General features: G+C 39.8%; 1 protein-coding gene across 2 annotated transcripts in view; it reads left to right on the forward strand.

The window, feature by feature from the left end:
- The window catches only part of MAOA (monoamine oxidase A), a 61,209-nt gene that overhangs the window by 13,648 nt on the left and 19,706 nt on the right, over nucleotides 1-27,855 (forward strand). Inside the window, exons 2-5 of one of the 2 annotated variants that reach the window (XM_017651324.3) lie at nucleotides 3,621-3,715; nucleotides 9,021-9,158; nucleotides 26,220-26,324; nucleotides 27,020-27,111. In XM_017651324.3, the coding sequence (XP_017506813.1) occupies nucleotides 3,621-3,715; nucleotides 9,021-9,158; nucleotides 26,220-26,324; nucleotides 27,020-27,111 (430 nt within the window). The remainder of the gene's footprint in view (nucleotides 1-3,620; nucleotides 3,716-9,020; nucleotides 9,159-26,219; nucleotides 26,325-27,019; nucleotides 27,112-27,855) is intronic. The other variant, XM_017658965.3, reaches the window with a different exon arrangement.

Here is a 27,855-nt window from a genome sequence, read left to right on the forward strand (position 1 = left end):
TTGATTCGATTTTATTAAGGCTCCAAGTGAGGGTATGGGAAGTAAATCCTTCGCTTTTCAGGAATCCTTGCTGTGGTCAGATCAGGCATTTAGTTTTCTCATATGGAATATGGGGATAACAAAGACTACTCCAAAGGATGGCTGTGAGAGACAAGGGCAAGGCATGGGAAGTGATCTGGAGGACGCACGCAGAGCCAAACCAATGGGGAGCTTGCCTCAGGTAGGTCCTCCACTCCTGGAGTTCAGTCACCTCTGCTTCTCCTCAGGCAGCATGCAAAGGGTGACTTCCTTCTCCCTTAGAAGAGAAGCTACCCGAGTAACTCTAGTAAACCCTTGGGTGTATTTATCTATCTAACTGGTTTATAGTTAGACTGATTAAGGGGAATGAGGAAAAAATCAAACTTCTTGCATCTGAGTTTCTCTGCTTTTAAATATAGAGTGGTACTTTGAGCACAAAATGTCCCTATCTTTTGACCTGGTAATCTCCCTTCGAGGCCTTAATCCCGAAGACATAGTCAGAAATAAGAGCAAAGATTTATGCATAAACATGTTTTTCAGCCTGTCTCGATCCTTGTTTCTGTGTTGGTCAGCAGGAGACGCCTTTGGCTCTGTCCCAGAATGCATTGCACCAAGGCTTGCAGGCGTTGGTTTGAATTTATTGAAACTGTTATGGAATGCCTTTCTTTGTGAACACATTCCAAAGATGCACTGCATACCTAAATCTTTGATGAATGCCAGCAAAGTAAGGGTACACTGCACTTGAGGTGGTCAAAGTACATACAAACATTAGCAGTTAGCAGTGCTGGATACTATCGTTTAGCCTTCCTGCATTTTAGATCTTACAGACCCAAACTCATCCTTGAATCTGGCTATGTATTTTCCATGCTGTTCTGTATATAAACAATATACTGTGTCAGTCTGGGTCCTCTGAGAGCAGACATCAAGATGGAACTAGCTGTGTAAGAAATTTATTGTAGGAAAAGCCCATGAAGGATAAAGGGGAGAGAGCAGGAGTAAACAAGTTGTTAGGAAAAAAAAAACCACACAGGGTAGTCCTGTATAATTTCCTACAATCTGGATTTTGTTGATTGCATCCCAGTGGTATTATTTAATCATGTTCCTCTGGCCCTAAGTATAAGATCAAGAGGCTTGATCACATTAGAATTTAATTTGTTCTCTCCTTTCCATTCTTCCATCCTTCCTTCCTATTTCATAGGTGGCGCTATGTGCTTCCATCAGGAGGCAGGTAATGTGTTGTCAGCAGCTGTTGACAACCATAGTACTAGATCTGTTAATTCCTTAGGGATTGCAAAATACTGATGTTGTCTTTATTTCTGTCTTCACTTAGTAGCTAGAATACTTCTACACAGTGAAACCTCCCTTTGTTAGCTATTGGGTTGCTTTGAAGTTCAAGTGCAGGACAGGAAAGGTAGGACAAATCCCAGATTCTTTTTTTTTTTTTTTGGTTTTTACCATTTTTCAAAATGATAAGTTGGTTTCTTAGTGTTCTCCAAAAGTGACCAATAAGAGGTATTATTTGTTTAGCATCATTTTGAATTCATGGATTTAAGCCATTACAGTTGTTATTTTTATTTGACACTCAAATTGTTTTGCCTTTGGCCAGTGGGAGTTTAGATAGGTAGTTTCCTGAGCCTTTTTGTCACCAACCTAATAGTCTCTGATAGCCTCCTTGCTGTCTGGTCTGACCTGATGTTCCAGACCTACCCTGTACATTCCCTGCTCCAGGGAATAGGTCACAGCCATGGTTAATTTTAGTAGAAAGTGATTGGAAACTATAATCTGGGTATTGGGAGCGTTCATTGCTACTAGGTAGGTTGCTTTTTTCTAGGCCTTTTTATTGGACAGGACTAAGAAATATATATATTTTTAAGAGAGACTCTATCTAGAGATCATATTGGTAATTCCAATTCATATTTAGGGCTACAGGGTTTTTACTTAATCTCATTGTTCTTACATCTGAATTTCCTTATCCCCATGCCCAAAATCCTGGCTCTGAATGACACTAACTTGATTACACATTTGCTTTATGTCACACTACATACAGAATAGCCTTCAAAATAACAGTACAAATACTAGCACCAACAAAAGAATTACTAAATAAAATGTTGGCAGTTCTTTTTTGTCCTTAAGATATATACCATTAGAAGTGAACTATCAAATTACAGGGTTCTAAAATCAATTAGAATAGTTCCTTTCCTCATCCACTTATATACAAATTCAGGTATCATTTTACTAATCTTATTCCTGGTGTCATTCTTATTTCTCTTTCACTCTGATATTCTAACATTTTTGTTCTCCTTGAAGAATATTTATCTGTGGAGTCTGCTTCATATCTTTTTGTAATAAAAGTATAAAGATAACTAGGTGAAAGATAGTGTTTGAAGTACAAAAAAATGTAAACTTAAAAATAAATGTCTGTGTACATATACTTCCTTACTATGTGATCTGAGAGGTCCTGGAAGCAACAACACTCCGGTGGCAGTGAGCACAGCTAGAGTCCAGATCTTGGTTTCTAATGCTGTCCTCCAATACAAGGAGCCAAGGCTTACTGGAGAAATGACTGATTCTAGGCCTGGGGCAGAGAAAGACAGGATGAACCTAGAATATCTTGTAACACCTCAAAGTAAGGAAGTGCTCAAACACACACAGGCACAGGGGCATACCAAAGGGTCACAGGAGCCCACTGAAAGAACGCCCAGGGACCAAAACGGAAATAATTTAAATAACAAAATAAATGATGTAATATTGGGTTAGAACCCAAAATATAAACAACATACTGATATGAATAAATGATTGAATGAATAAATCAGTGAGGTTGAAGAGACAAATCTGTGCATAAGAACTCCAAATAATTTTTGTCAACACTCCACCCTCAAAGAAGTGGACAGAACTCCCTATTCCTTAAGTGTAGGCTATACATAGACTTCCTTCCAAAGAAGACAGCATGGGAAGGGGGAGAAAAGAGTAGCCTTACAGTGGAGAAATCTGACAAACACCACTATACTTTACTATACTGGGTTTAAAATCTATCTTTTATGAAAGCTTTTATTCACAGGTGAAAGTCTATTCTCAGCTTTGAGCCAGTAAATAAAGTATAAAGTATGGGTCCTACTTTGGTAACTTTGAATCTAGAGGGGAAAATAAGATCTAGCAAGCATGTAATCCAGATATAAATCATATGAGGGGATTATAGGGAGTTTTTAAGTTGAGAAAAACACAGATATGCTGAGGCTGGTATAGGCAGGGGAAGTTTCCTGAAAAACATACTTTTCTGTTCGTACAGTCAGGATTTTTAAAAGAGAGGGTTGGTTTACGGGTTCAACAAATTCTCTTAAATATGATTTGGTTGTCACCAATACAAAAATAACTTTTAAAAATTGTTACATTTTGCCAACAAACCTTATGATGCATAATAAAATTATGACAGATAATATAATATAGATTAACAAATTAATGGCTCAGTTAATCACAATGTGGCCAGAATTTGGTAAACAGCAAAATCAGTGGATTGTGCATGATGCTGTGCATCTTGGATGTTTCTCATTTAGTGTTAATCTGTTCCTCAATTTTGTTTTCCTTTTTTCCTTTTTTTCTTTTAGGATTGTCTGCTGCCAAACTCTTAAATGAACATGAAGTTAATGTTTTGGTTTTGGAAGCCCGGGACAGAGTTGGAGGAAGAACTTACACCGTGAGGGTAAATGATTGTAATGCTTTGCATGTGATACCTCACCAAACTGGAACTGAGGTCATTGGAAGTCCCAGAGACAAGGGAGAGCTCAAGAGTTCATGCAGTTAGGCCGTTTATCCTCCATAAACTACTCCATCAAATAAATGTTCAGTCTTCTCAACAAGCACTTGGTGAAGAATGACAGCCTCTGACCTCTAGTAGCTTACATTCTAGTGATGAAAACAAACAGGAACCAATAACTTCAGTACAGTGTCATCATTTCCATACTAGAGACCTTAATAGCGTATGTAGTGTCTCAGCAGGGGTTACAGTTTGGCTGGATTCAAAGCAACTGTATACCCACAACACACACAAACACAAACACACTTAGTATATATTCCTTGTTTATTTATCCAAAGGTAAACAACTTAAAAGAACTGTGACTACAGTAAGCAGAAGCAAATGTAGCATATTTTTGTGCAACTTTCTCCTTGGTCTTTGTTCCCTGCTGCGAGAGAACACTCTTTGCTCAGGTAAGGTTGGCTAGACATGAGAAGGAAGCCCGGTTCTTGCTACACCACTGCCTTTTTATACTTGGGCTCACATCGCTGTTCTGGAAAACTACATGCTAACTGTTGTTTACTACTCTTCAAGGAAATGGTTGCACGTAGTCAAATCTGGGAGCTGATGAAAGTTCACAGGGAAAGAATGCAGGGTGGGAAGGAAATATGGCCAAAGATAGACATGTGGGAAGCATGCAGATTTCAGGAGGACAGAGGCAGAGGGGCCAGAGAAAAGCAGCAGAGGCAGAGGAGGAGGACCAGGCTACAGCAATGCCATGTGCTCAGTAAAGAGGAAGGGATGATAAAGATTCAGATACCAAGGGCATTTACCATAGGATGAAGGTTGAAAAGAGGCCCTGGTGTTTGGCAGTTAGAAGGTCGTTAATAAGACCCTTTGCCAGAGCACACAAATAGAGCGTTAAAGGCTGGGGATTGGCAGTGAGAGCAAAACCAAACCATTGAGGTGTCTGGAAGGAGAAGCATGTATCTAGTTAGAAGATGTGTCAGACTTAGAATGGCTTATGCAGTGAACACAGCAGGGCCTTAAGCGATACAAGCATTCAGTTACTTCACTATGAAGTCTGTTGGTGGGTAGTCCAGGCTAGTGCAGGCGTTCAGCTTTGCCATCAAGGCCTTAAGATCTTTCTGTCTTTCTGCTCAGCCATTCTTTGCATGTCGGCTTATTGCCTAGTGGTAACCAGGTGGCTGCTTCAGCTCTTACCACAAAGTCCTTATTCAAGGCAGGAAAGAATATGAAGAGGTGGGCAGTTTTGCCTGCAATGAAGCTTTTCCTTCACCAGAAGATCTCAGCATTTGCTTTAGTCTCATTGGCCAGAGTCAGGGCACATAGCTACCACTAGCTGCTAGGGAGCCCAGGAAAGCAAGCATTTAACATTTTCAGGCTGCAAAGTAGAAGCATGCATGGGAAAGGGAATATGAATGGATATGGAATAGCCAACCAACAACATCTAATATTATACCAGCTCTTGCAGGCACACCATGCCATGCTCCCCTTCTGTCATTGACGTCCTACCTTTTTAGAGGTACAAGATGTATGTATCTCAGGCCTATTTTCACTTTGCTCATCTCTCAGGGTGCTCTCTCTACAGCCTTGCTACTCAAAGTGTGTTCTGTGGACCAATAGCCTGGGAATCAGCTGGGAGCTTGATCAAAGTGTGGAACTCTCATGCCCTGCCCCAGATCTGTGGAATCCACATCCGCACTTTGACAAGCATCCCACGGGATACTATAGAAGTGTTGCTCTGTGGTGTATGTTTGCTTGCTTGCCTGAAGTTAATACAAATACAGATTGATTGCATCTGGAGAATTCCTGAGTACTTCCTTAGATGTGGTCCACTGGAGGCTATTGTTCTGGGAGTGAGGAGACTGGGATTTTGGCCCCCTGTCATGGCCAAACACCCTGTATTACCGTGGGTTAGTCCTGTTAGCACTTTACATCTTTTTGTTCATCTGGCCAGTGAGATACAATCTAAATGTACTCGAAGCTCCCTTCCAACCTCAAATTTTAATTGAAGGCAGCGTGTTGTAGTACAAAAAACAGATTGCATATTTTGCCTGTTTGACCTTATTAGATATGATTCTCCTGTCATTTTCTGAAAAGTATTCCTTCATTGGGAGATAGTTATTAAGTTGTCCCTTAGCCCTACTTTTCTTATCTCGAAAGGCTTTTGGTTATTAAATAGGAGCATCAGTCTTGTTGCAGATTTTCAGTTAAGTCCAAGTTCCTTTATATAAAGAAAATGAGAATTCCAGCATGCTCATCCCTGTCCATGTTATTGCTGTAGGCTGCTTTGTCATGCTGCATTGCTTATATATTTCAGCATCATACAGGAACTGTTGTACATCAAGTATGATGTGGTCACTCCCCTTAGGCATGTGAGAAAGGAACTTCGAAATGCTAAGAACCTGGGACTTAACCATTATAAGATTTCAAGTGAATAGGAGGAAAATGGGCTTTAAGAACCAGGGATAGAAATGGTATGTAATAAGAAACTGAATAGAATATTGTTCGCCTTGCCTCTAATAGCGTAGCCAATTAGGGTCATTTGAGGTGGAAAGGCCATAAAAGTTACTCTGGATCTTTAACTACTGACATGTCAAATTTAGTACTCGGCAGCTGTTCAGCTAGATCTCCTATTAATTCAGAACTTCCCATTTTTTCCTAGTGTGATTCCTCCGTGGTTCTTCAAGTTCAAATGAATGAAGTTAAAGCACCTTCAGGGCTATCACAGGGATGGTGCATTTGTTTCCTAATATAGGTACATGGTTGTGACCTTTCCCAAGGCTGAAGAATGTTCAAAATCAAGACCCGAAAGTGGGAGCTGCAATGTAGCAGAATATGATATTACAGTTCCAGTATCTTCATTCTGAACCTGAGGCACACCTCCTGTAGACTCTTTTGACTTTGTAAAGAAACATTCTGTAAAATGCCTCACAGTTTTACTCCTTCATTTAGGATTATTTAATGATAGTGTCAGTGTTCTAAAGACATCATGTTTGGAAACTCCCAAGAGTCATCTTGCTATCTTTGTTAAAGCCTGGAAATTTATTGACATACTGATTCCAGTTTTCTTTCATGTCTTAAAAAGGATGTTGGAGACTAAAGAAGGTTTGGAGGACAGCAACAATAGTTAGTAAAAGGGAATGTAGGGATTATATGAGGGACAGGTTACTTCTTTACTGGTATTATGGCAGAATGGAAACCATTAAAATTAGAAGTCTCCCCATTAAAGTAAGTTAAATGCTAAATAAAATATACTGTGCTGCCTTGACATGGAAGTTAAACATTTCAGAGCACCTGGATGTTGAACAGACATCTCAAATTTAACACATCCAAAATGAAATCTGATCTTTTTCATCAAGACTGCTATTCCATTAGCCTTCCCCATATCAGAAGATGACGGCTCCAAAAAGATTCAGAGTCCTGCTCAACACTATCAGGCCCCACACTGATTCTCTCAGGAAATTCTTTTCGCTCTGTCTTCATGATATATCCAGAATTCAACACTTCTCACCATGTCCTTGGCTGCCCTCTGGTGGGAGCCACCATCATCTCTAGGCCAGATTACTGCAATGGCCTCCTAACTGATTTCTCTGCTTTCACACTTACCTCCTATGATCTAGTTTTAGTACAGCAGCCAGAATAAGCCTTTCAAATGCAAGTCAGATATTGGCATATCTTTGCTCAAAACCTTCCAAAGGCTCTCCTTATCACTCAGAGTAAAAGCCAGTGTCTTTACAATGCTCTGGGGGTGGTATGGGTTGGGGGGTGGGTTTGACCACTGAGGAAGCAAGGAAGAGGTTGAGTAGTACTCTCAAAGGTCTTGAAAAGCTAGGTCAACTGAAGATCAAGTTCAGAGTCTACCAAAGTATGTTGAAATGGAAGGAGATGTTGGGAAACTCCTTGTGCTTTGGGTTGGACTGTGTCCTAGGACTAAGGGTGAACTGCAAGAGGACCAAGCCATGTGTGCATTTCAGCCCAGCTTCAAATAATCTCAGGCACAGAAAATACAACAAAGTTCTCTAGAATGGTTAGGTTCTCCAGGTGCTGGGCAAAAACAGACATAAATCTTCTCTGAGAAAGATATCCCCCTCGGTTTCAAATTATTCCTGTATTTTTTCAAATTCAATGAGTGGCATAGCTATAAAAAATAATCAGGCAAACGAGGAGAAAAGGCAACATGAATGAGAACTGGCATAAATAACAAAAGAGAAACAGACCCATAAGGAATTATTAGAAACACATGGAGGAGTTATAACTCAGCAATATTCAATTTATTGATTAAATCATTTGGGAAATGTAGTAATAAAAAAGCTGGGAAGTAAATTTCAGTTGATGAGAGAAAGTTTACATATTTATAAAATAATTTGTTAGGTATATGAATTTTTTCTACCTTTTTTACTCTTTTCCTGGGATGCATTCTTCCCTGCAGGTGTTTTAAAATAGGATCATGAGCCCATCAGTGTGGGCTGATTTAAGACTTCATCTGTTGGAAATCAGAATTAAGCCTACTAAATCTCTGGGTGGATCCTCCAGGAACGACCCCAAAGAAAAATCAAGGATAATAACCAAAATGCTTTGAAAAGGATCTCGATCGGCAGGAAAGTCTTTATTTTTTTGCAGGTTGTTGCTGAATTACTTTGCAAGTGGAATTACTTAGTGATGAGTGTTATACGGGGCTGTGCCTAGCTCTTGAGTGGAGAAGAAAGGATTACTATTGTCTTGCCAATGGGTTTCAGCCCTGGGCAAGTTCACTATGGATTCAGTGTGACCAGAGAAATGACAGTAAAACATTCTTGAGGTGAAAGGGTTATACCCAACTTTATTTCCACGGTGGCCGGTCTATCACTAGAATCCCATCCACTCAGAGCAAGACTGCATGCAGCAAGCCTGTCTCTGCCTCTGGGCTTCTTGGCCCGCACAGTCGTCCCAGTCTCTGTCCTCTGCTCTGTTCTCCTGCAGCCTTGCAGCCGTGCCACCATGTCGCCCAGAACACTGGGCAGAGCTTTTTATATAGAGTCAATAACGACGCATTGCCCACACATGTGTAGTGAGCTAGCCGACAAGGGCCAGATGAGAATTCTGGCACAGGAACCTTCACTTTATCCACAGCTATTTTCCGTTGTACTTGATAAGAGAGATGAAAGGCATGTATAAGTAGTAAAAAAGTAAATGGAGTTATTTTTATAAGATATGGAAGCCTTTTTTTCACGTTTTAACTGAAGTCATTTGGCCTCTTCTTCTACAGAATGAACATGTTGATTATGTAGATGTTGGCGGGGCGTATGTGGGACCAACCCAGAATAGAATCTTACGATTGTCTAAGGAGCTGGGTCTGGAGACTTACAAAGTGAACGTAAATGAACGTCTTGTTCAGTATGTCAAGGTAAGCCTGATGGCTGTACTCAAGTGACCAGTGGGGGACCACCGTATTTGGGAAAATATTTGCTTTTTAGTTGTTTTTTTTCTCAAAGCAATCATAAAAATAGGCTGTCAGCAGCAGACTCAGAGACTCCAAGAATGAACTAGTGGTTGCCAAAGGGGAGGGGTGTGGGAGGGCATGTGGGGAGGGAGGGAGAAGGGGATTGAGGGGTATTATGTTTAGTACACATGGTGTGGGGGATCACAGGGAGAACAGTGTACACAGAGAAGGCACATAGTGGATCTGTGGCATCTTACTATGCTGATGGACAGTGACTGCATTGAGGTATGGGTGGGGACTTGATATGGGTGAATGTGGTAACCACATTGTTTTTTCATGTGAAACCTTCATAAGAGTGTATATCAATCATACCTTAATAAAAAAAAAGAATTGAATAGATACCTACCAAAAAAAAATAGGCTGTCAGCTTTAAAATAATATTCTTTCTTTTCTTTTTTTCTGTTTCTTTTAAAAAAATCCCTGTAGACTTGTGGAATCACTGCAAGGGGTCCTGCCTCAGTTTGGCCCTCCTCCACATCACCCACTGTGGCCCTAGAAGGCGACACCCCCACCCCCAGTCCAACCAGAGCTGGCATGGGAGGCTCTCAGCTTCCTTCCTTCCTCTCCCTCTGGGGATGGGGGATGCCTGTGACACACACCGACCAGGCAGCTCCTGAGACACCTGTGAGGCAGTTCTAAAGCCCCAGGAAACACAATAGTTTGAGGCCTACTTTAGACTGAATGGGTCATTCATCCTCATTCTTACCTGACATTTCTTTGCACACTTTGATAATATCCTCTGTACCTAGCCTTGACTCTTGGCAAGTCTAGCTCAGTTGTGCAGTTTTCCTACTGTTTAAACAAGAGATTGTTTAAACTCTACTGATAGCAACTCAAGAAACAGCAGTTGTTGTCAGTATTATTCTTTCTTACTAAAGCCAAACATGGAGCAACTGGAGTCTGGAAATGTGCCTTGAGAAATCAAGTTTCTGATCTGACATTGTAGCCCACTTCCTGGAACTAGCGTTGCTAGGGCTGGGGGTCATTTACTCATTCTAACAGGGATTCCCACACCAGTAACCATGTCTTGTGTATCCACAACACCACCCCAAGCAATCACGTGGGGCTGGGGTCTTCGGGGTCTTCTGGAGCTGCTCAATCAGGGAGATCAGAAATCTTGGGGAGCTGATGGCTGGTTCAGGATGGTTTGGAAGAGTCTGACAGTGATATGTGTGAAAAAACAAGTAGCCTTTAGAAAAACTGGGCTCAGAGGTGAAGGGATGAATAAAGGAAGTATAAAAAATTATAGAAAGTGTTTATGAGTATTGGCTTCAATAGGCCACAATCAAAAAAGGAAAAAACCCTTTGCTTCCCCCCTTTCTCTTTGCTGCATGGCATGGTGTTTCCCTGGACTAGAAAGTAATAACAGTAAGAATAATACCAACTAACATTTATTGAGCACTTGTACATGTATTAGCATATTTAATGTAGGAAGAGAGACCATATCATTTACACTCAACTGCTAATTAAGCAGTCATGTAAATTCACTCTCCTGTCCAACTGGTAAGCAAAGAGTCTGATGGTGATCCTGGCCCTGAGCAGACTCATGCTTATCTCTTCCTAACATTCAGATGCTCAGAGATTTTTAGTTTCCCTGCAGGATCACAATAAACAACAAAGTGCTGTTTGCACATGAACCCATCAAATCTTCACATCCACCTTGTTAGGCAGGCATGATTCTCCCCATTTTACAGAACAGAAAACTAAGGCTCAGAGAGGTAAAGTGGCTAAGCACAGTCTACCTAGCCCCTGAGTGCATGCTCTTCATGAATTTTAGGACTTTCAGATAAGCACGTATTTAAGATGATAAACACCATTCTTTGCATTTAAGACATAATCTCATCTAACCAAAAGATGGAGAATAGAAATACCATTAAACCATCCTCTCACATGCTTTAACCTGCCAAAGAACATGTATTTTCAACCAAGGTAGACAGTGATGTGCAGGTAAAAAAGTAGTGGGTCAGTTTGAGGTTAATTTATTTTATCTGAATGAGTACCTTTCTGCTAGTGTTTCTAAAAAATCATACCATTTCCACAATGAGAAATACTTGGTAGATGGCTTTATAAAGACCAGGAAACTGTAAAGTGAGGAGGTCAGATTAGGGAAAAGCAGGAAGATATTCAGTTACTTAATCCAGGTAAGATTATTAATAATCTATACAGCAAAAAATAATTTGATTTAAAAATATCTCAGCTTTCACTGTTCTGTCCACTTCTAGGGAAAAAATTGACTTCCACAACACAGTAGTGTATTGGGTTAATAATGCAAATTATCTTTGTGACACTCTCCGTATCTACTCTTGTGACAACCCCAGCTTCCATAATCTAATACAGTGCATTCTTTCAGTAAATAACACCAAAATAAAGTGGGTGAATCACAGAAGACTGCCAGTTTAGTTAAACCAGGCCATATTCTTTATGGTCCAGATTGCTTCAGCTCTGAAAGTTTCCCAGTGTGCAGACTTAAAAAATGTCAGCAGACAGCAGACTGAAATGCATCCAGTTTCAACCTACTCTAGGACGATTTTTAGTATTCACCAAAAATACTATTTGTGACCTTTACTAGATTGTTTACAGTGCAAGTTTTGACATGACAGTGTGGAGTTCCAAGCCTGATTCTCTGAGCTGAGCCCTGGAGACAGACATTTGGTGATCTTTTCCACCCTGTCCCTTCCTCCCAAGACTATATACATCTACTTCATTTCTAGAAGGTCACATCATTATGCTAAATTCATTCATTGGTTCAATAATAGTTACTGAGTGCATTCTGTACCAAATACTGTTCCAGGCTGGAAATACACTGGTGGATACATGTTCCAAATTTTGCTCCCGAGGAGCTTACCACCTCAAGAGAAAAGACAAACAGTAACAATAAATAAATAATATTAGCTAATATTTCTGCCTGTACCCTGCGTGGATCTTGTGGATAGAATCCCTATTCTAATTCTGGTTTAGTAAATCCTGATCCTTTACAGAATAGGTTCTTGGCTGGTTTCTACAGTGAACAGATATCTTGCCAATGGGTTTCAGCCCCAGACAAGTTCACTATGGATTCAGTGTGACCAAAGAAATAACAGTAGAACATTCTTAGGGTGAAAGGGTTATACCCAACTTTATTTCCATGGTGGCAGGTCAATTACTAGAATCCCATCCACAGAGCGAGTCTGCATGCAGCAAGCTGGTCTTGGCCTCTGGGCCTCTGTCCTCTGCTCTCCTGTAGCCATGCAGCCATGCCACCGTGTCCTCCAGAGCACTGGGCAGAGCTCTTTATAGAGTCAATAACAATGTATTGCCCACACATGTGTAGTGAATTAGCCGACCAGGGCCAGGTGAGAATCCTGGCCATAGCAACCTTCACTTTATCCACAACAGGTTTTGTAGATATTGTGATTTGATATGGCTTTATTTGGAAGATTATATCTGAGTTGTGGAATTGAATTAATCATGTTGTATTTAACCTAAATGGTGGATTTGAAGTGACATCAGCTAGATACATTTAAAACGTTCTCTGTCAATTCTTTAACTTTGGATGTTGTAAGGGAAGCAGGTGGGCTTGAATGCTTCTTGGACTGATTGATCCATTACTTGCATTAGTAAATAAGATGCACCATCATTACAATTATTTTGAGTGAGTTTCAATACATTGTAGTGACTTTTGTTGAAGTTCACAGTGCCAGGTCCTGGAGAGGAAGGAAGAAATGCTTGATTCCTTTTTTTCTTTCTTTGCTCTCTTTTTTTCTTTCCTTGGGTTCCTCCAGATCATAATAATGCAGATAGGGTGTGGAGGGGGACAGTGATGCCAAAAAAAGAGCAAGGCATTTTGCAGGAGCTGCTTTGAAAGAGAAATTAACATATTCATGCATTCTCATTTTCTCCCTGCCTTTCACATCCTCTCTAAATAAAAAGAGAGATCATAAGTATATACCACACATTTGTTTGTTAAAGAATGGTGTGATAAAGATTTATTTAAAACCACATAGGCTTCCCTGATAGTAACAGCTCAGCAAGCAATTTTTCCTAGTGTTCTGTTCTTCCCGCAACCATTTAAGCCAGGTTTCTATGCCAATGACTGAAATCAAAGGTTTTTCAGAATGTGTGTATTCTGGAATACTAAGTATATTTTTTTGTTTTTGCCAACAAAAGGTAAACTTTGCTTTAACCAATAGCCAGGGTTGAAAGCAGAGGATCTATTTTTGTTAGTTGGTCTTAGTGCTTGCCAGATATACTGTATTTGACCCCCTTATCATAGTGTTTCTTTTGGATTAAGGACATATAATTTTAAGTGTTTTTAACACCTTTCCATACCAGCTCACTGAAAGTGTTTCTTTTGTCTTCAAGGAGGGTTATACTATACTTTCACTTTCAGCCCCTCTCTGTAGGAAACTCAAGAAGCCGAAGGCATTGGGCTCTTGTGGGCATGTTGCGTATTATATCTTCATCTCTTCTTTTAATCACCTAAATCCATCCCTCCTGGCTCAATGCATTAGTATTCCCTTCTATCTGTGACCACATTTAAGCTGCCCAATGATGCTAGGAGGTAGTAAGCATTATTTTTCCCCATCTTATGGATGAGAAAACAGGTTCAGAGAATTTAGGAGTCGAAGGAGTCTTCCCAGCTCTTGAACCCAGGGTTGTGTGTGTTACATCACATTATTCTTTATTCCATAGGCAAAGTCAACTTGTGAACTCCTTTGATAAACTGCTCTGAGATAGGACAAAAATATCCCTACCCCAAGAGGCTCTGGAATTCTAAAATGCCATTTGGCAGTAGGTATGCCTGTGGCCCTGTGGGCCTGGGGGGAATGAGGGTGCGTGGGAGCCTGTCTTGCCAATGGGTTTCAGCCCCGGGCAAGTTCACTATGGATTCAATATGACCAAAAAAATGACCGTGGAACGTTCTTGGGGGTGAAAGGGTTATATGTAACTTTATTTCCATGGTGGCAGGTCACTAGAATCCTGTTCACTCAGAGCCAGTCTGTATGCAGCAAGCTGGTCTCTACCTCTAGGCCTCTCTTCCCACACAGCCAATCTCTGGGCCTCTCTGCTTGCACAGCCATCCCAGTCTCTGTCCTTGGCACTGCCACCACTCCAGCCTCTGTTCTGCTCTCCTGCAGCCTTGCAGCCATGCCACTGTGTTGCCCAGAGCACTGGGCAGAGCTCTTTACATAGAGTCAATAACAGCGTATTGCCCACACATGTGTAGTGAGCTAGCCAACCAGGGCCAGGTGAGAATCTTGGCCACAGGAACCTTCCTTTTATCCACAGAGCCATATGTGGCACTGTTCACCCCAGTGGCTTTTTCTCTTCTCTTGTGTCCTGAGCCACAGATCTGGAGCCCTGTTAGCCTTCAGCAGACACCCAACTCCTGAGCAATCCTCAGGCCACCCCAGTCAGACTCAGCAGGCTGAAAACCACAGGTAGAATCTATTATTGTGTTGAAATATTAAGTCTAGAGGTCTAGGGCATGATTTGAAGTTGTTGGCTATATATTCTTTTAGTTAAATGATTTATGTAAATGTATTAGTCAAAGTATGATCCAGATAGGAGTATTTTATTTTATTCCATTATACCCTGTCTGGTTTAAAAAAGAAAAAAGAGAGGATTTAAAGTAATTTGTATAAGTCAAGGTAGAAAATGAAGAAAAGACAATTAAGATGGGCACATGGCAATGAGCCTGTGCTCATGATAAGAAATCCTGTTTCGATGGTGGAAATGGAATAGTACCAGAGGGATTATTTGTCTTCTTCTCTAAATTACAATTATAGGTAGTTTTTAAATTTTATATTGAGTTACAATGAAATGGCCAAATCTTAGTGTACAGCTTGATGAATTTTAACATGTGTATACATTCATGTGACCATCATCTAGATCAAATTACCAAATATTCCCACTAATGTTTTCCCCCTTCACCTATTTCACCCATTCCTGTGATAACCCCCAGTCTGTCCTCTATGTTTATGAATCGATTTCAGTTGTTTGTTTGTTTTTTAGATCCCACATGTAAGTAAAATCATATGGTATTTGCCTTTCTCTGTCTGATTTCTTTTACTTAGCATAATGCCCTCTCCATCCATCCATGTTGTTGCAAATGGTAAGATTTTATTCCTTTTTATGGCTGAGTGCACATAGGTTTTTAAAAGCAGAGAGACTAAAAACGTTTACATATTTTCACTTTGCTCTATCGAGTATTCAGTATAAAGATATATGGGCATAGCTTGTAAAAAACAGTTTCTGGCAACTTTCAATTTTTTTTCAGCTCCACTTTTAAAAGACTTCATTTACTACTTGTGGGTCACAGGAAAGCTTAATGATAGAAATTACTCTTAATACCTTGTAATGTTTAGACAGCTAAGTCAGCATTAGCCATTTTCTTTGAAACTATAAACTATCTTTTTCCTATAAACTATCAGGGATAAATCTCAGGTTCAATTTCTAGAGAATAAAGTTTCTACTCAGTTGAAAGTATAGCAAAGTCAAGTCAATTATTAGATTCTTTTCCTTCCATTTAATTTTTGTCATTTGTTTTTAATTGAGTGAAAATACACATAAAATGTGCCATCCAAACCATATTTAGGTGTATAATTTAGGGACATTAAGTACATTCACTTTGTTGTGCTTCCACCACCATCCGAAGAATTCTTTTCATCTTCCTTCCATTCATTTTTATTAGGCAGTAATTCATTACAGAAATCCTTTTTTACCATTCACTGAGAAGTAGTCTGGAGCCACACTCCCACCATGGACTGGCCTTCACTTAAGGAGGTCTTTGCCTTCTTCAGCACAAGAGGGGGTTAGGTCAGACACAAAGGATTTCTCTCACTAAGGCTGGGGAACTTTGTAATTACCTCCTAAAGTGGGGCCTCAGCTTTGTGGTTAATGCCAAAAAGAACCTTGTAAATGGAAGGAAACTATATAAGCAGCTTCCTCAAGAGAAATTGATCTTGTCTCCATGATAACCCAATTCTGGGGGGTTGTGACCTTTCAGGTTAGAATGTAGTTGCCAATTTGAAGTTGCCAATCTCCTTCCTCCCCTCTCCTTGCTTTCTACTTTGGCCTAGTCCCCCTCTGCACCCCTACCCCTACCCCTACCCCAAAGCACGCACCCTCTGCCCCAACCAAAAGGCTTAATGATTGGTCCTGAATTTTCAAATGTTTTCACAGTAGCCTTCTAACAGTTGAAACCTTAAAAATCCTTTAACATCCTATGAATCCCATACCTGGTCCATTCCGGGCATTTCCTGCAGAAGGAACTTTCCATGAGCACACGCTGACCCAGTCTTTCCTGTCCTTGACCTGTCTGGCCACTTAACAGGATTGATACTGCTACATAGTCCTCTTCTCAGATGTGGACTCCAAGCTTTTTCACTCCTGTGTCAAACTCAATGAATGTATTCCTTTTGAAAACCTAGCAGACCTCAGAATTTTATTGTGACAGTTACCCCTACTTTAGAGATAAGAGAAAGTTGTAGGAATTAAAGTGTTTGGCCCAAGGTCTGACAGAAGTGAGTGAGAGACAGACAGACAGATGGGGAAGTCTAGTTGATAACCAGCCTTAACAAATATAGAACTTGAACCTGAAATGAAAAAAATAATGATAATGATGTTGATATCTTATATTTGAGCAGTCTCGCACTCTTTTCACAGCACTTCATTTTATTTTTTTATTTGTGTTTGGGTTTAATGCAACCAGAAAAAGAAAATTCTAGGCGGAATCACAGAAAAACTGGGTGTTAATTGCATTTAAATGTAAATGAACGCTTTGATCCTATAAGCTGTGGAACTGAGTCCTTTCCATTTAAAAGACTTTTCTCATGTCAGGTTTGCTAAACAAAGAGAATGATTACTAAACTCTTTGTCCATTTCCTTTCATTCTCATGGCTGTCTTGTAATTTGTCAGACTCAAATGATACACAGTGAGCCTCAGGCTGAGATTTAATTTTGTGTTTGCCAAAGTACCCAATGACCTAGTTTCCACAGCCATATCCAGCAGATAAACGTCTCTGAAAAAACACAGGCTTCAGAAATAAGGGGGGAGAAATCATATTGGCTCACACCTGCTGGCCAACAGCAGATGAGAAAGCAGACCCTGCAGCACAGAACTGGGGTCAGTCGTTAATCTACATAATGATCTGGGAACCCTCCCAAAAAGTGCTGAGTGTCTGACTTTTCCCAATCCGTAGATTTTTTTAAAAATACTTTCTGACGTTCAAATGTTGGGAAGATTGTGCTAAGAATCTGATGGCTCCTGGTCCCCACTCCCTCCCACTACAAGCCCTCATCATTTCTCTGCCATCATGATCCCAACAGCCATGGCTGCGGTAACTCCATCCATCAGAGGAGTGGGGCTGCATCTGCCCAGTCACTGGGATACACAGATGAACACACTCAACTGACAGCCTATCTGGTGAGAATCTCTGCTTTGCCCTTGATTCTTTCAACCGGCTCTGACGTACTTTCTGTCTCTATTGCCTGGCTCCAAGGGGCAGAGGCCTGGACCCCACACTCAGCACAGTGCACTTGCAGTTTTAGCTAGAAGTACAAGTGATTTCATTTTATTTTTCTTATTGGACTCAGTGTTGTGGGATGATGTACCCTGTAGACCAGGAGAGTTGTTACATGTGAGAATATATTTCCATGTGTAAGCATCTGGAAAATAAATATTCTGGTTATTGCCACTCTTCTTTCAAGCCAATGTTTTCCCTTATCCTCCCAGTCCCCTGCCAGTGCCAGCCAGAATATGAAGAAAACATGCCTAAGGAATATTTTCCAAGCAACATTAATCTCAGAAGTGCTTTGCAAAAAAGGGATTATTGGTCAGATAAATTTTAGAAGTGCCCCATATTTTAGCCCTATCATGGACAGCCAATATGTCCAAAGGAAATTAGGAGTCCTATGAGGACTGGCTGTTGAAATAAAAAGCTGTTTAACTATAAGCCAGGATTGCCCATATTCATGACTGTGGAACCTATTCTCCTACAGCATCCATAAAGATCAGAGTGAGAAGGGTTAACACAGGAAATGTTTTTAGAGATTTAGATTCCCTAAGAGACTGAGTCTTCCATCTTTTTCTCTTCCCTTCAGCACCTTACACATTAGTGAGTTCTAGTAAATTTGATGATATTGATTATGGCTATTTTAGAAAAGGTAGGTATGTGGAGTTGATAATTAAAAGTCGTGCTACATTGATGTTCATTATAAGGTCTTGTCTGAGGTGGGAAAAGAGGGAGTCATTTGTATAGAAAGAGGCTGGACTGTTCTTGGAGCGTGGAGGAACTAGATGTGATATGAGATGGGCTATAAAAGCAAGAATTCCATTCCCCTTTTATTCCTTCATTCAACAAGCATTTCTGGGAACCTTGTAGGAGATAAAAACATGTGTGAGGCATATTCTCTAAATTTCCATAAGAATCTCTCGTGACCTACCCTAGCTAGAAATATATAGGAAAGAAAATTATTGGAAATCCAGTTCAGCCTGAACAGGTTGACACATTACAAAGCCATAAAACCATCTCTTTCCACTCTCACTTTGCTCAGTGGGCCCACATACAAAGTGGCCATGGCAGAAAGAATGGAGACAATGTATGCATTCAACAACACGACCACCCACTAACCAAGCCTGATTTGACTCTGGCCATCCTTAGCCTTTAGGGAAATGCAAGTCAAAACTGTAATGACATAATGACTTCTCACCTACTAGGATGCACCTACTACTCCTTTTGTTTAACTAAATCAAAAAGACAAACAGTAACAAGTGTTGGCAAGGATGTGGAAAATGGGGTGAGAGAAAATGGAGAATAACTGTTAGTGAGTAAGGGTTTCTTCTTGAGGTGACAAAAAGTTCTAAAATTAGGTATGGTGATGGTTACACAACACTGAAAATACCAAAAACCATTGAATTGTATGCTTTAAATGCATAGATTTTAGGGTATGTGAACAATATCTTAACAAGGCTGTTAAAGAAAAACAGCCACTTGTTCTCACAGCGTAACATTTCATCTATTTTCTCTTTCTCCTGAGTTAATGGCATTTGCAAAAGAGGAAAAATATTCTCTAAAAAAGAGCCTTCAGAAGAACTCATATTGTTTCTATCTTAATTGCCTTGTTTGTAATTTCTGTATATAACTTGAATCCCTTGGGAAAGATGGCATAGCTATTCATTTGAAACCTATTCTTGATGCTTTATACCTGAACTTAATGGTACCTTTTTTCCAGATGGACTGCACAACTCAAGTGCCCACTGTGTTGGCTGATAGCTGTGCAGTATATAGGAAAGAAAAGAGAGGGGGACTGACAATAAAATGAAATATCAGAAACTAACACTCAGGAATGTGCTGTCAGCCTTTGAAGTTGTGAGAGGCTGTAGATAAGTTGGTAGTACACATAAGCATATAGGCAGCAGAGACATGAAAAATGCAAACCGTATCACTGTGTAGATATAATAATAACAGAGCCAGAGGATGGATGAGTTCCCTGGGGAAGTGGGTGGGCAGAGGAAAAGGAAAAAGCTGAGGACTAGAATCTCAGGGAGTCAGTAGAAGGGAGTAGGGTGGGTCTTGCAGAGAAGAATGAGAGCTAGCTGGAGATTTGGGACAACCAGCCTAATACAGTGGGATAGCTGTTTCCATGTTGATTATAATGGCTTTTGTAGATAGAGTGGAACTATGTATGTTTGAAGAGAACTTGACGACCTGCATTTGGAAAGAGGAAGAAAATGATTTTCTTAAACTACTATTAAAACATAATACTGTCATCCTATGTAATGGATCTCTTTTTAGATTATTTCTTGACTTAAAGCATTATTATAAAATATAGAAAAGAAACCACCAAAAGATTTCTCTTACAGGCTTGTCACAAAACAGTGGGACTAGAAAGATGCCAAGGAATTCATATGGGTTGGACAGACATATTCCTAAACCAATCCAGACCATATCTGTTTACTTTTGAGATGATTAAAGAAAAATATTTGGTGGCTTTCCTCAGTGGCCTATGATACTCTTTAATAACATTCAGTTCCTTTTGTTTAACTAAAATGTAAAAGTACAGAGATATGAAACACTCCAACATGCCAATCAATAAGTACTACTATAAACTTGGCTTATCTTACAGGACCAAAAGTAAAGAATGGCATGGGAGCCATGAGCTGTCATCTCCTGGCACTCATCTCCTGTTATTATGAACATTGGTAGATTAAGGATGTGATTTCTCAAAGGGACTTAAGTATTTTAGGCACAACTCCAGGGACATTGCGTTCTACTCAACATCAACAATTTCTGCTGTGTCAGAGACACTATTCCTTAGAGATTAAAGGCCACTTTGGAAGAGTAGGAATATTTCAGAGTAGGCACAAAATGAACTTGATCTTTCCTCAAGACTTTGTTCCTTTTATTTTTAAAGAGCAGTAACCATGTGGAAGTATTTCTGCCTCACACTGAGGTCATAAAGGCGTTTTATGCTAGGAAGTGGTTCAGGATTGAGAAACTGCTGACACCTTTGTGAGAAAATTATAGAATCACAATTGAGAGACTGAGAAGGTCTGGTTTGCAGGCATTTCTTACTCAGCCAAGAGACATCTCCAAGCCTTCCCATGCCACTTCTTTGGGAGTTCACACACAGGAAAAGTATTCTCGAGTTGTCTAGTTTAGAAGCCAGCCATGGAGGAAGGAAGCCTTCCAGGGGCCTAGGAAAAAGCAGGAGGTGATAATGTAGTTGCTTGTTCCCACCTATGCGTTTCTTTAGCAGATTAGGCTTTCAGTGGAGTTAAGAGCAGAGAAGCCAGAAACTACTAAGAGTGGATCTAATTAACGAAATCTCTTATCAACTTGGTGTTTCTGTCAGTAGAATAAAACTTATGGTGGGCCCTTATGATCTTCTTTTAGAATATAACATGGCACCCATTCCTAAAAAGATTGCCACTTTAGACTGTTCTCTCTCACTGAACTCTTTACTTCTCCTGCCACCTCTGTTTGTTTATCAAGGCTCAGATCACGAGCTCTTCAGGACCTTGTGTGAAATCATACTCTGGTTAACATTGTCCTGAGAAGAACTTCATTTAGGAATGTGGGACACATTTTGTTGAATTATATTTATAGTGCTTTTCTTAATGTCCCCATTGAATTATATTTATAGTGCTTTTCTTAATATCCCCAGGCAATGGAGCATATTTAAGGTTTTCTTAAATAATCTTTTTCAAAGCAAGATCAGTTTTGTCTGAGACTATTGCTTGAGTATAAATGCATTTTACAGAGGAAAATGTAGGTTTTTCCCAATTTCAATTAAAAGAAGAATTCTAACAAGAACCAGTTGTTGTGAAAACTGCCCATGAGCTATTAGCTCCAGTCTCTCCTCTCCAGAGCTATTTTTGTGTTCTGGGTCAAATGTCATTGCCCATTTGCTCATAACATGCTTCAGCATTTGCCAAAGTTGACTGTTTCCTCAGCAATCATTTCATACCCCAGAGCTTCTTAGCTCTATTTTTACTCCTTAGAAACATAAAATATAGGTGTGGAAGATTTCCAAGTTTCACATTCCAATGTTCTCTTTTTGTTGGGAAGTTTAAGGTGTCTCTAGAACAAACCTATCTCAACACTCCATCAACCACATAGGAAACCGGAAAACTTAATGTTTCTGAGCAAAGGCTTTGGGAACAAGAAATTTCCATTCTACTGCTTGCCAGCTAATATCCCTGGGCTTTAGTTTTCCTCATTTACATAATGGAGATATTAATAGTGTTTGCCTCCACAGAGTTGGGGTGACCATTACATGAGATAACACATAGGAAGAGCTTAGGCCAGTACCAGGTATGGAGAAAGATCTCAATAAGTGCTAGTAATAATGGTGGTGATAGTGGTGGTGATGAAGAGAAAGGATTTGAAATCTGGAAAAGTTGTATTGCAGCATTACAATATAGCATTTTCAGATAAGAAATCAGATCACATAATCTGCCAAGGTTATTTGAATTTGCTGCTGTGGAAGGGAAAATTACTTCTTTGTCACTTAATAGCTCCCATATATTCCTACTCAGGAGTATGTGCAGGCATGCAGGCATGGGCTTGTGTGTGCACATGAATGCAAATACTGTTATGTCTTGTGTCTCTGCCTTGGTCAGGAGTTTTGCTTTAGCCCTTTTTAAAAATTCAACACAGCTCTTAATATTGAGCTGTGCACACACTTGGCCTTCTATGAATTTTGATTATATTTTTATTAGAAAAACAAAGTCTCATATGACATTTTATTAGCAGAACAAATTTTAACTTTATGATGATTGTAAGATGTTATTTATTTATTTATTTATACTTATTTTGATATCGTTAATGTACAATTACTTGAACAACATTATGGTTACTAGACTCTCCCTATTATCAAGTCCCCCCCACATACCCCAATACAGTCACTATCCATCTGCATAGTAAGATGCTATAGAATCATTACTTGTCTTCTCTATATATACTGCCTTTCCCATGTCCCTACCCCCCTACATTATGTGTACTAATTGTAATGCCCCATTTTCCCCCTATCTCTCCCTTCCCACCCGTCCTCCCCAGTCACTTTCCCTTTAGTAACTGTTAGTCCATTCTTGGGTTCTGTGAGTCTGCTGCTGTTTTGTTCCTTCAGTTTTTTCTTTGTTGTTATACTCCACAGATGAGTGAAATCATTTGATACTTGTCTTTCTCTGCCTGGCTTATTTCACTGAGCATAATACCCTCTAGCTCCATCCATGTTGTTGCAAATGGTACGATTTGTTTTCTTCTTATGGCTGAATAGTATTCCATTGTGTATATGTACCCACATCTTCTTTACCCATTCATCTACTGATGGACATTTAGGTTGCTTCCATTTCTTGGCTATTGTAAATAGTGCTGCAATAAACATAGGGGTGCATCTGTCTTTTTCAAACTGGGCTGCTGCATTCTTAGGGTAAATTCCTAGGAGTGGAATTCCTGGGTCAAATGGTATTTCTATTTTGAGTTTTTTGAGGAACCTCCATACTGCTTTCCACAATGGTTGAACTAGTTTACATTCCCACCAGCAGTGTAGGAGGGTTCCCCTTTCTCCACATCCTCGCCAACATTTGTTGTTGTTTGTCTTTTGAATGTTGGCCATCCTAACTGGTGTGAGGTGATATCTCATTGTGGTTTTAATTTGCATTTCCATGATGATTAATGATGTGGAGCATCTTTTTATGTACCTGTTGGCCATCTGAATTTCTTCTGTGGAGAAGTGTCTGTTCAGATCCTGTGCTGATTTTTTTATTGGATTATTTGCTTTTTGTTTGTTGAGGTATGTGAGCTCTTTATATATTTTGGATGTCAACCCTTTATCAGATCTGTCATTTATGAATATATTCTCCCATACTGTAGGATGTCTTTTTGTTCTACTGATGGTATCCTTTGCTGTACAGAAGCTTTTTAGTTTGATATAGTCCCACTTGTTCAGCCTGGGGAGATATGTTCATGAAGAAGTTGCTCATATTTATGTTCAAGGGATTTTTGCCTATATTTTTTTCTAAGAGTTTTATGGTTTCATGACTTACATTCAGGTCTTTCATCCATTTTGAGTTTACTTTTGTGTATGGGGTTAGACAATAATCCAGTTTTATTCTCTTACATGTAGCTGTCCAGTTTTGCCAACACCAGCTGTTGAAGGGGCTGTCATTTCCCCATTGTATATCCATGGCTCCTTTATCATATATTAATTGACCATATATGCTTGGGTTTATATCTGGACTCTCTTTTCTGTTCCACTGGTCTATGGATCTGTTCTTGTACCAGTACCCAATTGTCTTGATTACTATGGATTTGTAGTAGAGCTTGAAGTCAGGGAGTGCAATTCCACCTGCTTTATTCTTCCTTCTCAGGATTGCTTTGGCTATTTGGGGTCTTTTGTGGTTCCACATGAATTTTAGAACTATTTCCTCTAGTTCATTGAAGAATGCTGTTGGTATTTTGATAAGGATTGTATTGAATCTGTAGATTGCTTTAGGCAGGATGGCCATTTTGACAATATTAATTCTTCCTAGCCAAGAGCATGGGATTAGTTTCCATTTGTTAGTGTCCTCCTTAATTTCTCTTAAGAGTGTCTTGTAGTTTTCAGAGTATAGGTCTTTCACTTCCTTGGTTAGGCTTATTCCTAGGTATTTTATTCTTTTTGATACAACTGTGAATGGAATTGTTTCCCTGATTTCTCTTTCTGCTAGTTCATCTTTAGTGTATAGGAATGCAACAGATTTCTGTGTATTAATTTTGTATCCTGCAACTTTGCTTAATTCAGATATTAGATCTAATAGTTTGGGAGCATATTCTTTAGGGTTTTTTATGTACAATATCATGTCATCTCCAAACAGGGACAGTTTGACTTCTTCCTTGCCAATCTGGATGTCTTTTATTTCTTTGTGTTGTCTGATTGCCGTGGCTAAGACCTCCAGAACTATGTTGAATAACAGTGGGGAGAGTGGGTATCCTTGCCTTGTTCCCAATTTTAAAGGAAAAGCTTTCAGCTTCTTGCTACTAAGTATAATGTTGGCTGTGGGTTTGTCCTATATGGCCTTTATTATGTTGAGGTACTTGCCCTCTTTACCCATTTTGTTGAGAGTTTTTATCATGAATGGATGTTGAATTTTGTCAAATGCTTTTTCAGCATCTATGGAGATGAGCATGTGGTTTTTGTCCTTCTTTTTGTTGATGTAGTGGATGATGTTGATGGATTTTTGAATGTTGTACCATCCTTGCATCCCTGGGATGAAGATGTTTTATTTTTAAAGAAAAAGAAATTAAACTAGGAAATAAAGCATCAGAAACTACCTAGACCATGTCTCTTTTCCTAAGGATTCCCCTCCCTTTGCCCCTGTGTTTGCATAGCACAGTGCCTATCATAGAATTGAAGTGGGGCAAATGGCTTCTTATAGTTAGCTATCTTTGTGTTAGAGGTCTTAGCACCATGCAGTAGAAACCAGCTTGGGCTAATGAGGGGATTTACTGAAGGAATGTTGGAAGACCCACCAAATTGACAGGAGACAGGAGGGCCCCACTTGAGAAAGGGCAGAGACCAGGGGAGCTCTGGCAAGTTAAGGGCAGGAACCACAGTCATGGTCTTTAGAGTAGGAAGCATCTGCTCAGCATGCTGCCATGGGGAAGAGGAACCCAGAGTCAACTTTGTTCTGTCCTTGGGTGACTCATTGCAGGTTCAGCCCTCTGAGAGTATGTGATTGGCCAAGCTGAGATCCCAGGCTCACAGCCTGTGTGTACCAGGAGCCAGTGGGTAGGGAGTCGGGGGAGGAAGGATCTAGCGCATCACCTGTTTTAAGGGAAGATGGTACCCAGTACTGTCCTCCCTACCCATGTATCCACAAAGGAGAGCAGGAGAGGCAGTTTCCGAAGCAGAAACCAGGGTACAACTGGGAAAGGGAGATGGATGCTGGGCAACCACAATGGCAAATGCCCATTAGTCCACGTTTCTCATATTTTGAAACTTGACTTCAGGCATGGTCTTTAGTCTTGCCAGTCTTTATTAAGCTGGTGTGAACCTTAAAATAGTCCAAGGTATTCCACTTTGTTATTCTGGTCCTCTCTGTGGTCCACAGTCCTCCATGTTATCATTCTGCTCTCATCTGAGTGGAAATATCCTTTCAAAGGGATTAGATAGGAAGTCAGGAGTCGAGAATATTGTGGCATCTGCATTACATCCTAGGATGAGCCACTTTTATTTATTTTCTGTGTAAGTAGAAGTAAGTTCAAAGCTCTTATTTCATGTCAATTAAAAATGTTTAACATGACACCAGGGAAATTTTGCTAATGTAATTGAAATTTGGGGCCTGTATAGATAGGTAAAACATATTTACCTTCCATCAAAGGTGATGCTTTTGACCCAGTAGAGGATCCTTTTTACTTTGAAAATGGCTCTTACATTGACTGGCTGTTGGTTTTTAAAATGCCAGCCTAATTCAAGGTATCACCCTTTATGTTTCAGGGGAAAACTTATCCATTTCGGGGTGCCTTTCCTCCAGTATGGAATCCCATTGCATATCTGGATTATAACAATCTGTGGCGGACAATGGATAACATGGGGAAGGAGGTAAAGTGTGTGTTCAGTTTGCATGTGACCTGTTACTGAAACTATAGCAACTGTTTAATATCCTTCCACAGTGCAGGGAACATTGCTGTGGACATTGATGCATATTATTTCCAGTGCATCAAACTACTCTGCCAAGTTAGTATTTCTACTTTGCAGGTAAGGAAAATGAGTGCTGAGGGGTTATGTAATTTCCCCAAGACCACAGCAGGGAGATTAGGATTCAAACCCACATCTCTCTGATACTAATGCCCATGTGCTTTCAACTCTATGCCACTGAGAATTATGTAACAGATATCCTACTTATAGTTGTCTTATCCATACATGATGCCACTTTAGATTGTAAAGGAAAGAACAATTTGTTTCTCCAAGTTTTTTTTTACTTCATTTGAAGTTCTGTAATATCACTGTCTCAAACTTAAATTGGGGACTTAAAATGGGTGTTAGTTTTTAATAACAATGATCATCATCATTATCATAATATATTAATTTTTACATACACTTAAGTTATTATTTTGGCAATAGAATTGAGGCACAGAATCCAAAGAGGCTAGCCATCCCAGCCCCATAGAGTTCTATACCAATCATACACTCCAACATAGAGAGACCAGTTTTTGAGGCTCTCCTGAGGGTCTCTTGGGGAGGGTAGTGGTCAGTAACTGTTACACTTGAATGTGTGGGCCCTTCTTCCTCTGCAGATTCCAGCTGATGCACCATGGGAGGCCCCACATGCAGAGGAATGGGATAAGATGACCATGAAAGATCTCATTGATAAAATCTGCTGGACAGCGTAATCTTGACTATTTAAAATTTACTTTTAATCTTCCCTTTGGTTCCTTTCTACCTATCTTGAACTTCAGTGTTTATTAGTAAATTATAGAAAAAAATTAGGAGGAAACATAGTAATCTTTCAGTCAGTGGCAACTTTGAGGGCACATTAGACACTTCAGTGCAGGTTTGAACATGAAATGGATCTAAACATAAGAAAAGGGGGTGAATGAACTAGAATTTTTTAAATGAAAAGGTTCTATGACTTGCAATAAAATAAGTAATTGTCTTTTCAGATTATATAGAGATCAGCTACAAAAGCCATTTGGAAAGATTAAAGTAATGCTATATAAATGTAGAATAATGTGAAACTGAAGGAAAGGTAGTCTAAATTAATGATAACTAGAAACTACATAATGTTTTCAATGAGAATCTGTGTTATTAGGTGAGTTACTTAAAGATCATTCTCACCATTTGGGGGCTGCTATGTGAAGGCACTGTACCAAGCACTGAGAAATAGTGGTGACCTTATTAGACATGGCCTCTAACCTCATGGAGTTTACATTCTTCTGGCAGGAAAGACTGACATTGTACACAGAACTACATAATGCTAGGAGAGTAAAAGGAACAGGGAACCTGACCAGTCTGAGGGTAAAGGAGAGATTCCTTAAAGAAGCAATCTTACATGAACCTAGGAGTTAGTGCATCAACTAAAAATGAACCACAGAGAATAGAGGGAGACAGGGAAAGGTGGATGATGTAGGGT

The sequence above is a fragment of the Manis javanica genome, chromosome X (assembly GCF_040802235.1).
Source record: "Manis javanica isolate MJ-LG chromosome X, MJ_LKY, whole genome shotgun sequence".
NCBI classification, from domain to species: domain Eukaryota; kingdom Metazoa; phylum Chordata; class Mammalia; order Pholidota; family Manidae; genus Manis; species Manis javanica.